General features: G+C 36.2%; 1 protein-coding gene across 2 annotated transcripts in view; it reads left to right on the top strand.

Moving 5' to 3' along the window:
* The first annotated feature begins 9,000 nt into the window (after nucleotides 1-9,000).
* Nucleotides 9,001-14,095, top strand: part of LOC136762829 (pro-neuregulin-2, membrane-bound isoform) — a 226,820-nt gene continuing 221,725 nt past the window's right edge. The window contains exon 1 of one of the 2 annotated variants that reach the window (XM_066716376.1): nucleotides 9,001-9,273. In XM_066716376.1, coding sequence (XP_066572473.1) covers nucleotides 9,192-9,273 — 82 coding nt within the window. In that variant the 5' untranslated portion in view covers nucleotides 9,001-9,191. The remainder of the gene's footprint in view (nucleotides 9,274-14,095) is intronic. The other variant, XM_066716377.1, reaches the window with a different exon arrangement.

The following is a 14,095-nucleotide window of genomic DNA, read 5'->3' as shown; positions in this document are numbered from 1 at the left end:
ACTGTAGTCTTCATTTTGTTCAGTTTGTTCATGTTTTAGTTCTACCTCCACCTCATCATGAAAATGCTCCACACAATCTGGAACAGAAAATCAAGTCATGCTGTAAATACAATACAATTTGTGGAATATCAATGAAAAATCATGCCTGTTCACCTGATATGTTATCAAATACTACTCTTGCAAAAAGCAGTACAAAATAATACAATTCCATGACTAATGTTTGGTATCAGTTTTAAGTCTTTAAATAAAGTTCACCTGACCACTTGGCACAATCCAGTTGATTTTAAAGCCTACAATCTAAAATAAAGCGGAGCAGTGGAGTAGCATGTGTGAATTGGGGCAGAGAGAATACCAGGCGAGCCGCAGAGTTCTGGATGAGCTATAGTGGGCGGGTAGTAGTTGCAGGGAGGCCATCCAGGAGGGAGTTGCAGTAGTCCAGGCGGGAGAGGACCAGTGACTGGACGAGCAGCTGAGTCGAGTAGTTGGTGAGGAAGGGACAGATTTGGCGTATGTTGCTCAGGAAGAATCTACAGGTGCGCGTCAACGTGGTGATGTGCTGGGTGTAGGAGAGTGCAGGATCGAGGGTGACTCCTAGACTTTTAGTGGAAGAAGAAGGAGAGAGTGTGGTGGATTCCAAGGGGATCAAGATGGAGATCAGCACAAGGTGAAGAAGAGTGGGGGGAAGGGGAGATCCGATTTGGAGAGGTTGAGCTTGAGGTGGTGAGAGTGCATCCAGGCAGAGACAGCAGACAAGCAGGAAGAGATACGAGAGGGGATGAGAGGGTCAGAAGAGGGAAAAGACGGGAAGATCTGGGCATCATCAGCATAGAAGTGGTAGGAGAAACCATAGGATGCGATGAGGGGGCCCAGGGCGCGAGTATAGAGAGAGAACAGGAGAGGGCCCAGGATGGAGCCTTGGAGTATGCCTGTGAAGAGAGGTTGGGGGGTGAATGAGGAACCTCGCCATGTCACTTGGTAGGTCCGGTTGCTGAGCCTTTTGTTAATTAAATATAAAACATTAGAATGGTTATGGCCGCATTTTGAGCAGCTTTTGCAATTCAAAAGTAAATATTTCTGCAAATGTGAATCTCACCCGCATATCCATTCTGTTATTAAATATTTGAATTAAATGCAGCGTTTCAGCTGGAAACTCCTCATAATTAATACATTATAAATACTTTCTTCTCAAACCCCCAGACCTGCAGTTTAAGCGCTAATAATACAGCCGACAATCTGGGCTTTGTAATACATTAGTCAGTGTGTAAGATTTATAATAGTGTTGACTGCTGAAACATCTGATTTTCTACACATAGGCTATTCATTATCATCATTATTTTATTAGCTGATTTGCACCTGATCTAGCTCTCGCCTGTCCTGACTGGCTCAGGAAGTTTCTAGCTTTCCTTGGACTTATATCTTGATCCCGTTGCAAACCCAGGATCTGGATCAATGCCTTGATCAGTCACTGTTTGATCATGATGATAATGCGGTGTAGCGCACAAAGTGCGTTTGCTGCATGAATACGCAGCTGTAATGGACGGGCAGCCATTTCAAAGCGCTTCACTTTGCATACGATGTTATGTTTTAGTTTGATACTATTTGTATAACTGGTTATTTATGTTTTATAATTGTATAAGTCTTCTTAGATATGTGCATAGCATACCAATGTATACACCAGTTTACACAGTTTATTGTGATTGTTTTTAAAACATAATAAAAACGTATATTTTCACTTATTTTTCTTCTTTTTTTTTGCGTCACACATCCATTTCATAAAGGAGCCATGCATTATTCGGGTGCTGCGGTTGTATGTAGTACGAAATGTCATTGATTCTAGTGTTTAATAAAGAAAACTATCACAGCTGACTAGTAAATATTGCATATTTCTGTTGCAGTTGTTAAATGATCTCTGGTTTATTCTTGATCGCAATTTTCTGGAAAACACAAATGAAGTAAACGAAAATTCCTTACCATATTGCTCTTGATCCTGTCTTCTAAGAAATGCACGGGGTCGTCTGCACAAAATGGAGATCTTAACAGCACCACCAAAGATTCTGTGTTTAAACAAGATTAAACTGCCGCTTTTCTTCCATCTTTGAGAAGGGGTGCTCTAATACATTCCAGGTGCATCGTGTTAAAAAAAATGTTTTTAAAAGAGAATATTTTGGAATAAGATATTATGCAGGTTTCCATTATATAGAGGGAGAAAATTGCCACCAAAACTTCATACAACTCCCATAATGCACCATTTCGGGTAACACGAATGTTGCCATGTAAATTAGGCGGAGTTGACTGTCTAATTTAAATAGAGGATATTTAGCGCCCCCCTGTTGATAAGGTGACTGTGAGCTCAGTGTGATGTCTGCTCTGGTGAGCTCACAGATCTGGTGACCTTGTCGTGAGTTCACGTCTTCACTGGGGTAGCCTTTAATTTCTATTATGAATATTTACACGAATAGGTAAGCATGGAGAAGTCTGGATGGTATTTACACAATACTGTTACAGGCATATATGGCAAGCCAACTTGCACAATGTAGCACATACATTTAGGATTGGAAGAAAATATAAACTTAGTAATAAAATGAACTATACATGTTTTCCATTGTGCTGTTCTGCATTGTTACATTGACACACACACACAATACACGATGCAGGTGCATGGGATCCCCCCCGTCGGACATATTACAAGGTGTACTGTAAAAAGTATTTATGTGTGGATATGCAATTTAGACAAGGCTACAAGTGTAAATGTATCTGTGTAACAATCCTATTTTTAACATACACTCACCTAAAGGATTATTAGGAACACCATACTAATACTGTGTTTGACCCCCTTTCGCCTTCAGAACTGCCTTAATTCTACGTGGCATTGATTCAACAAGGTGCTGAAAGCATTCTTTAGAAATGTTGGCCCATATTGATAGGATAGCATCTTGCAGTTGATGGAGATTTGTGGGATGCACATCCAGGTCACGAAGCTCCCGTTCCACCACATCCCAAAGATGCTCTATTGGGTTGAGATCTGGTGACTGTGGGGGCCAGTTTAGTACAGTGAACTCATTGTCATGTTCAAGAAACCAATTTGAAATGATTCGACCTTTGTGACATGGTGCATTATCCTGCTGGAAGTAGCCATCAGAGGATGGGTACATGGTGGTCATAAAGGGATGGACATGGTCAGAAACAATGCTCAGGTAGGCCGTGGCATTTAAACGATGCCCAATTGGCACTAAGGGGCCTAAAGTGTGCCAAGAAAACATCCCCCACACCATTACACCACCACCACCAGCCTGCACAGTGGTAACAAGACATGATGGATCCATGTTCTCATTCTGTTTACGCCAAATTCTGACTCTACCATCTGAATGTCTCAACAGAAATCGAGACTCATCAGACCAGGCAACATTTTTCCAGTCTTCAACTGTCCAATTTTGGTGAGCTTGTGCAAATTGTAGCCTCTTTTTCCTATTTGTAGTGGAGATGAGTGGTACCCGGTGGGGTCTTCTGCTGTTGTAGCCCATCCGCCTCAAGGTTGTACGTGTTGTGGCTTCACAAATGCTTTGCTGCATACCTCGGTTGTAACGAGTGGTTATTTCAGTCAAAGTTGCTCTTCTATCAGCTTGAATCAGTCGGCCCATTCTCCTCTGACCTCTAGCATCAACAAGGCATTTTCGCCCACAGGACTGCCGCATACTGGATGTTTTTCCCTTTTCACACCATTCTTTGTAAACCCTAGAAATGGTTGTGCGTGAAAATCCCAGTAACTGAGCAGATTGTGAAATACTCAGACCGGCCCGTCTGGCACCAACAACCATGCCACGCTCAAAATTGCTTAAATCACCTTTCTTTCCCATTCAGACATTCAGTTTGGAGTTCAGGAGATTGTCTTGACCAGGACCACACCCCTAAATGCATTGAAGCAACTGCCATGTGATTGGTTGGTTAGATAATTGCATTAATGAGAAATTGAACAGGTGTTCCTAATAATCCTTTAGGTGAGTGTACGTATCCAGAACACTTAATCTCTGCAATGTGCACACCCTTAAACATTGTATTTTAATCCAATCAGGGCAACTGAAATATATTTTCTTTAGAAATGTCATACTGGTGGGGTTTTTTGTACACTTTTATTTTGTAGGGACCGTCCTTTATTGTCAACCACCAAAACAACCATATTATTGCAAGTTAATTCATATCTTTAGTAACAACTGCACAAAGATCATACAATTCTACATCATGTATATTAGTTATAATTGGTAACTATTAGCATGCTAATACAAATATTGATAACTCCAAAACTATTAAAATTGCAGTCACTCCAATCAACTGTGTCACATTTCCCACCACTGCTCAGATTTTGTGATTGGAAGAGAAATTGCCAATTAGTGAGCCTTTATTAGAAGTTAAAGGGTGATTCTGTCATAATTGTGACTGTGAATATTGTTTTTTTAAATACAACATTTTAAATACATAATACATGATTTGATTAATTTGTAATCACTACTATGGTAAAGTCAGCAGGTATCTTTCCAGTAAAAACAATGCTCCCAAAGGGCCTATGGGACATTACTACACACAATAGGAAGTGCTGAAAACTAATTACAAAGCTGCTGATAGGCCTCTGTGTGCTGTCACTCAAATGAGCCCTCCCCCTTACCACTGCTTATCTAAATAGCACACAGACTGCAGTTTCTCTTTTGTCATTCACCCTCTTTGATAATGCTTGTGAGTACTGCTTTGCTTTGCTTTGCTTTGCAATGCTATTATCTCCATAAATAACTCTTTCACAAAATTCACTTGCCACTGTCCTTTAGGACTGAGAACCTAGTGGCTGCTACATTAATAATTAATGTATTATATTGTTTTCATACTATGATTTAATTATTGTGGTGCTACAGAGCCTCTGTAGGGTCAGTGCTGCTCATAATGTCCTTTATGTTTAAGTGGTTGTTTTGTGTCCTTGTAGGCCACAGGCTTCAGGTGTTTTTCCCCTCATGACTGCTTGGGTACACAGTATCTCATAGTCCCTTTGGGAAATATTTTCTACTTGAAAAATAATGTTAGGTTGCATTTGCAACCCTGGTTATCTGAAAAAAGAATATAGCTTCCAATTTTTGGAATATGACTGGTAATAGAGGAAGTGCAATCTGTGTGCTATCTAGATAAGCAGTGGTAAGGGGAGGACTCACTTGACTGACAGCACACAGTGGCCTATCAGCCGCTTTGTCATGAGTTATCAGCACTTCCCATTGTGTGCAGCAATGTCTCATAGTCCCTATGGGAGAGATTTTATTTTTTCAGATAATAGGGTTGCATACTCAACCTGTGTTTCTGTGTATTAACCCATCCCTAATCACCTTTGGATTTTCATGGCTTTGAATTTCAGAAAATAACCCTTCATATGGAACAAATTATATGTTGTAATTATAATTCAAAGTTTCCTGCAGAAAGTTTGTCTGATACTGAATTATTGTTGGGGGTGATCGCAAATTGTTGTGGGGGGAGTGATTGTGTATTGTTGTAACTATAAGTTGAGTATTTAAACAGATTGCATTGGTTTAATTTTTAGTTTTAATAGAACTTGGTTGTTTTACTTTTCCAGAGGTTGACTGATTTGCAGACAGAAGGATCGGTTTAAAAATGTAAATAAGATCAGAAGAATGGAATAATTTCAAATCCAGTACTGCAACAAGAGAAACAGTTAGAAAAGAGACATGAAACCATCTTGGTTATGCTTTCCACAGTAACGTGGGCAGGACATTGAAAGGGCAGGGGCTTGCCCAGGGGTGGGGTGAGACACTAATTAAGTGCCGAGGGGGGTGGGGGGAATTGACGAAGTTACAACGGGGGGAGAATGATGCATCATCGTCAAATATTGTTACAGCAAGCACTGGCGACCCCTATTGGGGTTAGACTATAAAACAATACCTATCAGACATTTGCATGTGCATCAATTTCTTTCTTTCTTTTTTGACATGTTCAATTACATCTAAAGGCATGCAATCTGTCCTCCAAACATTAAACGGTATACTTTGTAAAGTAGATAGTTTTCTAAGAAAAGTACTGTTTTCTAAGAAGACCACAAAGTAAGCAAATTAAGTGAACAAAACGTCTACAATGGATTTTTATTATAAACAAGTGTGTACTCAGTCATGAAATGGGAAACAATTATATAACGATTACAACTTTGCTTAGCCAGAGTATTAGGTTTAAGGAAATGTGCAGACAAAGCACCTCATCAGTATTAAAATGACTATTAGATATTAGCATTCATCCTGTACCAATTGGGCTTGTGAACTGCCCTCATTTAGATATATTGTTTTAATGACCAGATGTCTGGGATTTGAGCAGTTGAGCACATGCAGAACTAAGAATACTTGTTATGGGAGTGTTTGATGCAATGCAATTCCCCCACTTCACAGCACATCATTAATCTAGAGTTGTTTGGACAGCTATAGAGAAGCAACAATGTATTTAACAAGATGGTGACAGGCTGAACAGGGCTCATATTTTAAATTTCTTAGAATCCTAAAGTAAGGTGTTTTGAAAAAAAAAGACAGAAAAACAACTTTATTGTAATAAAATATTTGGAAATGGTTCAATGAGCTTTAGTAAATAAATGCTCAGAGTAAAAATATAAAAAAGAGTGAAAACACACTGAGACTGAAAACATAACCATTATTGACAAACCCTTCTGTACTTCATCATTATTTTCCCCTTAATCATTCACATACACACATTTTGTATATATTCATTACCAAAATAAAATCACAATCTGTTTGGATACATATTTTAGACATTGTGCAAATAGATGGGTTTTGAAAGTGGTGATTATAACAATTCACATTTCTACTATTAACAATTTCTGTTTTTATTAAATAATATTATTATTACATTTCTTAGCAGACACCCTTATCCAGGGTGACTTACAACTGTTACATTACAATATCACATTTTTACATACAATTACTGATTTATACAGGTGGGTTTTTAGTAGAACAATTTAGGTAAAGTACCTTGCTCAAGGATACAACAGCAGTGTCCCCCACCTGGGATTAAACCCACAACCCTCCGTTCCGAGTCCAGTGCCCAAAACACTACTCGACACAAATTAGCCAGTATGTTGCCAGTCTAGAGTGTTGGGATATATAGGGGTTTCGCTGTGGGACTATTTTTTAATAATAAACAACAAAAAGGGCTATTGGTATTTAAAAAAAAGGCCAGATGAAGTCACTGAATTTGAAATATATTTCACCAGTATTGCAGATGGGTAGGAGAGGATTACATCAAACAAAAGAGAAATCAGAAAACATTATCATGCACAGCATCAGATACAAGCTGAAACTAGTTAGCTAAAACAGAATCTTAGGACAGACAGGGCCCATTTGATGGTGAACAAATAACATTTTCTGGGGAAGCAGTTTGCAGCCTACGCCCTGTTTTTATTACCAGGGTTTTAATTTAATTTAATTTAATTTTAATTATATATACCACCATAGAATACCATTATAAAATCAAGGATTGCTTTCTTAAACTCACATCCCTCTCTCCCTTCCATTTCAATCGCTTTGCTTCCTCTAAATGTTGTATTGAATTGTATGAAAATCAACACATAAGCAGGGGAAGTCAAAAATTCCATGAAGTTATTATATATATATATATATATATATATATATATATATATATATATATATATATATATATATATATATATATATATCCATGAAACTTATTCCAAACAAAATACAATATAAACAAATCAAATAGTGGGTGCTCCAGGGAAACTGTAGGATGAGGAAAATAAGGCTATTTTAATTTAAAAGGGTATTTTGATTCAGAGCATAGTGAATCTAGGTATGACCCAAGGCAACAACTGTCCTAATTCAATTGATTTTACATTTTAAGAGTTGATATCACTAAGAAATCTGCATATGTACAGCTAATTACCAGTTTCCAGTTTTACATTGAATGCAACTACTGCATTTCAAAGGTTTCAGATTTCAGATATTGTGCTGTTAGGGGACACTCAGTCAATACAATGATTACTCAGACAAGATGATATGTGTACAAGGATTGCTTAGGGTTAAAGAATGAAAATTGGGATTGGGGGTGAGAAACCATGTCTTTTCTAATATTCAAATACAGTATAATTCAAAAAGACTTGCAATACCGGTAACACTTGACATGACCTATCCATGAGTAGGAAACACTTTACCAGTTCAAACCCTTCACCACTTAAATTATATTTTTTCTATTAAATAAATAATGAATACTAAAACAAACAAGTAAGATATGTTCAGGAGGGACATTTTTTAATACGTGTGTGGGGTTTTGTACATTATTTTTTTTATATCGTCATTTAGTCAAAGGTAATGTTTGGAACAATAAAACAAATCTACACATCAACTCTCAAGAACTCAAAATGGTTGCAATAGCTATTAATAAGTATTAATTAAGAGCTAATACATACATACATACTATGTATTCCTCCTTTTTCATTATTTGTTTTTTTTAAAGCTTTATTGGCTTATAGAATAATATTTATTAATAATATTCAAAATAATGTTATCAGATTTGTTTTAGAGGGGTTTGGTGTCAGAGGGATCTGTCAGGAGGAAAGCACAGTGTAGTAAATACAAACACTATAGGTCAATGCATATCTATAGCAATAAGCATTTAAACATGAAGGATCTCTGTTTTATAAAAACAAATACAAATAAAAATAAGAAAGATTTCAAATTAACCCTACAGATGGTGGTCACTATATGGCTCAGGAGCCTTGTGAAGAAGATTAACAAGCTAGTTTAATGAAGCTTAAACACCCGGCTGGACAGGCTCCCATTCATTTGAGCCGATAAAATTACCTCACACTGGGGGGCATATACATGGCTGTACTTGTTTGGCTATGTCAGTAAGTGAACAGTTAAAAGACTGCAGTGGGAAATGCCTCTCTGTCTGTGTGTGTGTGTGCGTGTGCGTGCGTGTGTGTGTGTGTGTGTGTGTGTGTGTGTGTGTTTGTGTCTCTCTCTCTCGAAGTAGGTGTATCCCAACAGTCTGTGATGGGTGTTGCTTTATAGAGCAGTAAGAGTAGTAGAACGGTCACAGAGTACTCTGCACTGGTAGCTAAATACTGCTTACAGCTCCTTGGGATTATCTATTTTGGGGATTATACAGCAACAGAAAACAGCACAATGTCTGAGGGGAGAAGGAAGGGGAAAGGAAAAAAGGGGAACAGAAAAGAAAAGAAAGGTAAAACGGATCTAAATGGAGAAGGTAATGCACAATAAATCTATTTTCAACACCAATGACATGTCAAGGAAATCACAACAGGGATATCCAGAGAAATGTGAAAGCTTTCACATACTTCTTGTTAAAGCTTGCAGCCCTGTTGTGTTGTCATACACATAAAGCTCAATTTGAAGAGCAAGTAGCTGCACATCTCCATTTAGTGGGAAGATAGACATAATTTGCTGATTAATTTACCTTTAGCATGCAAGCTGAAAGTGCCAGCAAGATATGACTCAAATGGGATGCTTAACAAAAACAAATTGAAATGTACAGGGCTTTTATTTGTTTTCGGGTTGATTGTTTGTTTAATCAATAATTCCTCACAGGTTCAATTTTCTTAGCTGCATTCATTAAAATACAGTTCCTAAATGTGACTCTATAAATAGCCCATATAAAGACAAAGTGACAATGATCCAAAAACTACTAGGTTGTCATGATTAGTCTTGGTAATATGAACTTTAATGTTGGTGTGGTACTGGTCAATAATCATGCAATTTCATAAGAACTCATTTGTATTTAGCAGAGATTGATGTATGTCAGCTTTTCGGATCAGATTTTTAACAAATACAGACATTCTGTGTCAGTTTTTCACTCGGCAATACACAGAATTTGACTTTGCTGCGGGACATTATGCTCTTATGAATATAAAGTTTGGCTCCTTTATCCAGACAGATTTTGACAAAGTCACTTCTAAGTTAAGTTACCAATGATATTCTAATTCCATTTTTCATTAACTGGCCAGTATCCTAGAAAGAAATAAGAAACTACCATTTGAAAGAAAACCATTCCTCTTCGAAATAACACTTCTGAAAATTATAAGTCATGTAATAGTATAGTTCCAGTCCAACAGAGATATAAGACATTAATTGAAAGTGCATTCTGCAGAGTGTGCTACATATATCTCTGAAGTCCAATTTTAAGTTCTTTACCTCTTTATCACATAAAATCAAACATATCGGAAATCAAGACAGAAGGGACAAAGTTATGTTTGCTATGCTATTTCTTTATTCTTTGCATTTGTATAAAAAACATAGATGATATACATCAGTTATGAAAGCAGTATTGCGGTAGTACAGAAAATTATGCATTTAAGTATAGGACTGTGGACACAGCATACCAGCATGCCATTACATGTGGTCAGTAGACATCTACAGTACATTGTTTTGTGTGTGTGTATGTCTTGTATGGAATGCAGACTGAGAGTATAGACAAGCATTAAAACCATTTTTAAAAACTTTGCAGCAAAGCACTCAAAATATCCATTGGACCAAATAAAAAGTGCAAGTAATATTTCTATGGCAACTTTGATGTTAAAGGAGGTAGCACACAAAGCTGTGGAGCATAATCACAGGATTCAAAATAATTATTTGATCTTGCCCACATTTCTACTTTAGATTCAAGAGCTGTTTGCTACATTATAAGCCCTACAAGTGTTCTACCTCTAAGGATATCTTCCAATGCCCTGCAGCTAAAGTACAACATATATATGCAAGTTCCTATTACAAAGTGTTGATACCAAAGCTATTGATGGTATAATTATAGAGATATGTTACCTTGTATTTACTCCATTTTAAAGATAGCTTGGCATACTAAGAGCAGGAGATGTTTGGTCATGTTTATTGACGAGAGAAAAAAAAAATTAGTCTTGTTTATAATGTATAGGCTAAGTCAAGTGCACAGACTATTTAAATTCAACTCTGTGATGACTTATCCTATGCCTATGCAATGCAACTGCACCTACATGCATTTATCTCCTTCTGCCTCTCAGCTTTACTGTTCAGACTGCATTTGTTTGGTTACTACCGTATTTGTGCGTCAAGTATCTTAGAAAACTATTTATGACTGAACATTGTTTTCAGTTGTGTTGCTAAAGGTGTTTTTAATATTGTCTATGTAGTGTTACAAATAAAAAATAAAAAACTATGTCTAAGTCACCTTGGATAAATGCATGTGCTAAATGTCTTTATTTCTCATTCATAGTTCTGTCTGAATGGAAATGTCATACAGTGTGTTTAGAACTTGACAGAAGATGAAGACAATTGTACCCTAAGTACTTGAAATATATAATTGTTGTTGAATCTTGTTTGGATAAAAAAGGTTGAAAATGGGAATGAAACTGCTGTGTTAAATTAATATCTTCAGAAAGGGAGATCCATTTTTACCATTCATTAATATTCATATAAAAAGCATAGTAGCATTTAGAAGCAATAGGAATATGCTTATCCTGTAATAAAAAGATCCTGTAAATACAAATAAAAATGTGTATATACTTAATTAATGATAAACTCAACAGCATGGAATTGGTGAAAATGGGTGAACTTAATAATAAGTCAATAAATAATTAATGTATGAAATTTGGTGGGCTCAGTAAAGGGTTGCTCCTGTCACTCAGCACTAAACACCTGAAGTTACATCAGGATGCTGTAACAAAGAACAGCTTTCATTTTATAAATTATCCTACTCTGACTGCTTAGTCTACCAACATACCAAAACTAGATTTATTCATAAATCAACAAAATTGTTTGAAAATTGTTGAATTGTTTTAGATGATACATATTTGTGTATGTGATTAGGGAATACTGTATATGTCTCTTACAAAATAAAATGAATCCCCCATTTTAATGTTAAATGGAGAATGGGGATAAATACAGATGAGTTAATCTACTTTGTGTATTTAAGCTGAGACAAATATGTCATTCAGTTAATTAACCAGAAGGTCTAGCAGCAATTAAAATGCACTTGATGCTGGTAACTTCTGCACATTGAAGCTTAAAATCAAATTAATATATACACATAAACAACAACAAAATAATTGTATTTAATGCAGCACTGTAGCCACATCAGTGGTAACTATACCTACCATTCTTTTGAAAACAATGTAAAGTTAAACTTTTTTTGTTATGTATAATCTTATTGGATTTGCAAAAAATGTACTGACACTGTTACTTTAAACAAAACAGAAGAATGCAACCCATAGAATAGTTTTTTTGAGTATGGCTTTTATCATTTTCAGAATTATAACAACTTAAAATAATATTAATAATTACCACAATAAAAATGTGTATGATTCTGTCAGTTAGATTTTTTTGGGGGTTTTAAAATTACACAAGCTAATAGAAGGGGTCATCCACCTAATCTTGTTATCCTTTTCGAGATTTGTGAAGGAACAAGTTGCAAAACAAGTGTATCCCTTGTAGAATTGTACTGTAGTATACCATGGCAAAATCACAGTAAATTACAGGAAAGTGCTATAATGGTAAAGCATAAGAAACAGTAAACCTTGATACAAGTCATGCATGCAAACAGAAAGTGCAGATTGACTGTGGTAAATGTTCATAAGGATTCAGAAATGCAGAAACAAACTGACAGAGGTTTTTGCTTAAAAAGTTTGAAACTACATTTATATTTAGAAGTACAAAATTCAAACCATAGCTTGTAAATTGCCAAACATGACAAATGTTCATAGTACTTACTGTCATGTGGTTTTAGTAAGTAGGGTTCCTATTGTGTGTACAACCTCCCAAATCAGGTTGCTAATTAAACTGCTTTCATAAACCAAAACCATGAATGTGAACGCAAACAGGTTTGGTTTAGAAAGTAATTCTTAGACAACTTTTTGTACACTTAGTATTGTTAAATCTTTTGGAGGCAGGTTTTAATATTGTTAATGATGGTTGTTAGCATCTTGCATGAATTATTATGTTGCTTGAAGTGGTTTTGTTGGATTTTGTTTATTACTAAATTGCAAGCAAAGGAGAAAGAGGGTTCATGATTTTCTAAACTTAACTGTTAATTGTTTCTTTTGTACAGTCAATTGTATCATTGTTTATATTCAAGTAGTACTAAGACTTAAAAAAAAGACTACCTTAAGAGGATACAGTGAGATAACACATTGGTAAACAGGCACAGTTTGCAAACAGTTGCCCATGTGAGTTAGTGTGCTTGAGTTCCAAACAAGCTAAAGGTTTTCTGTCTTGAAAATATGCATATGTATACATCAAAGTACCTATAAGTAACTTTTTCTTTATGTATTTTTCCACATTGGAAATTACAGTGATATATATATTTTTTATACCCTCCTAGTTGATAAACAACTTAGCTCATCGCTCTGACTAGTGTGCTTAATGCGAGAGGGATGAAGTCAGCTAACACACGCTTTGAAACATGCACTGCCAAACTACACTCTTCCCAGTAAGCTACAGGAATCACTGTTATGCAAAAAGGTGAGGAAACACTGGCCAACTCAACTCAAACACACCCAAGTTCTGGGGTAATTACTTGCTGCCACACGGAGTATCCCAGTTACAGTCACCTATAACTTAGAGCTGATTCAAACCAGGGTAGTCAAGGTATAAATATGTAGTCAAGGTTGTATGTTCAGTTTGCTGAAGATACCAACTTCTTAAAAAATGTAGGGCACATTAATATTTCTACATTGCAGAACAGTAGAATGCCTGTTGCTTAGCTGCCTAGGGATAGTCAACATTAGGTCCCATAGAAAACATACACCTGCAGTACAGAAATACTGATTAATTTAGTGCTGTGTAATAACAATGGAAATACTATAACATCCTCAGTCTTTGTAAAGGAATCTCTTATTATGAAATACGTATTTTAAATTGTAATCATAGTAATTTTGGTTATGCCAGCTGGAAGGTTTCAAAACTAACCAAAAACATTTATCAACAAATGTTTTCAGACATGCAATCATGACAGATATGGTTAAAGGGTACTTTTGTTCATTTCCTCATATTGCGCAAGAAGCTGTTACTTTTGTAAATAAAGCTAAAGGAACTTATATTCTATC

The sequence above is a fragment of the Amia ocellicauda genome, chromosome 11 (assembly GCF_036373705.1).
Source record: "Amia ocellicauda isolate fAmiCal2 chromosome 11, fAmiCal2.hap1, whole genome shotgun sequence".
Taxonomy (NCBI): domain Eukaryota; kingdom Metazoa; phylum Chordata; class Actinopteri; order Amiiformes; family Amiidae; genus Amia; species Amia ocellicauda.
Note: the sequence above shows the minus strand (reverse complement) of the source record. Positions and strands in the feature narration are given on the sequence as shown.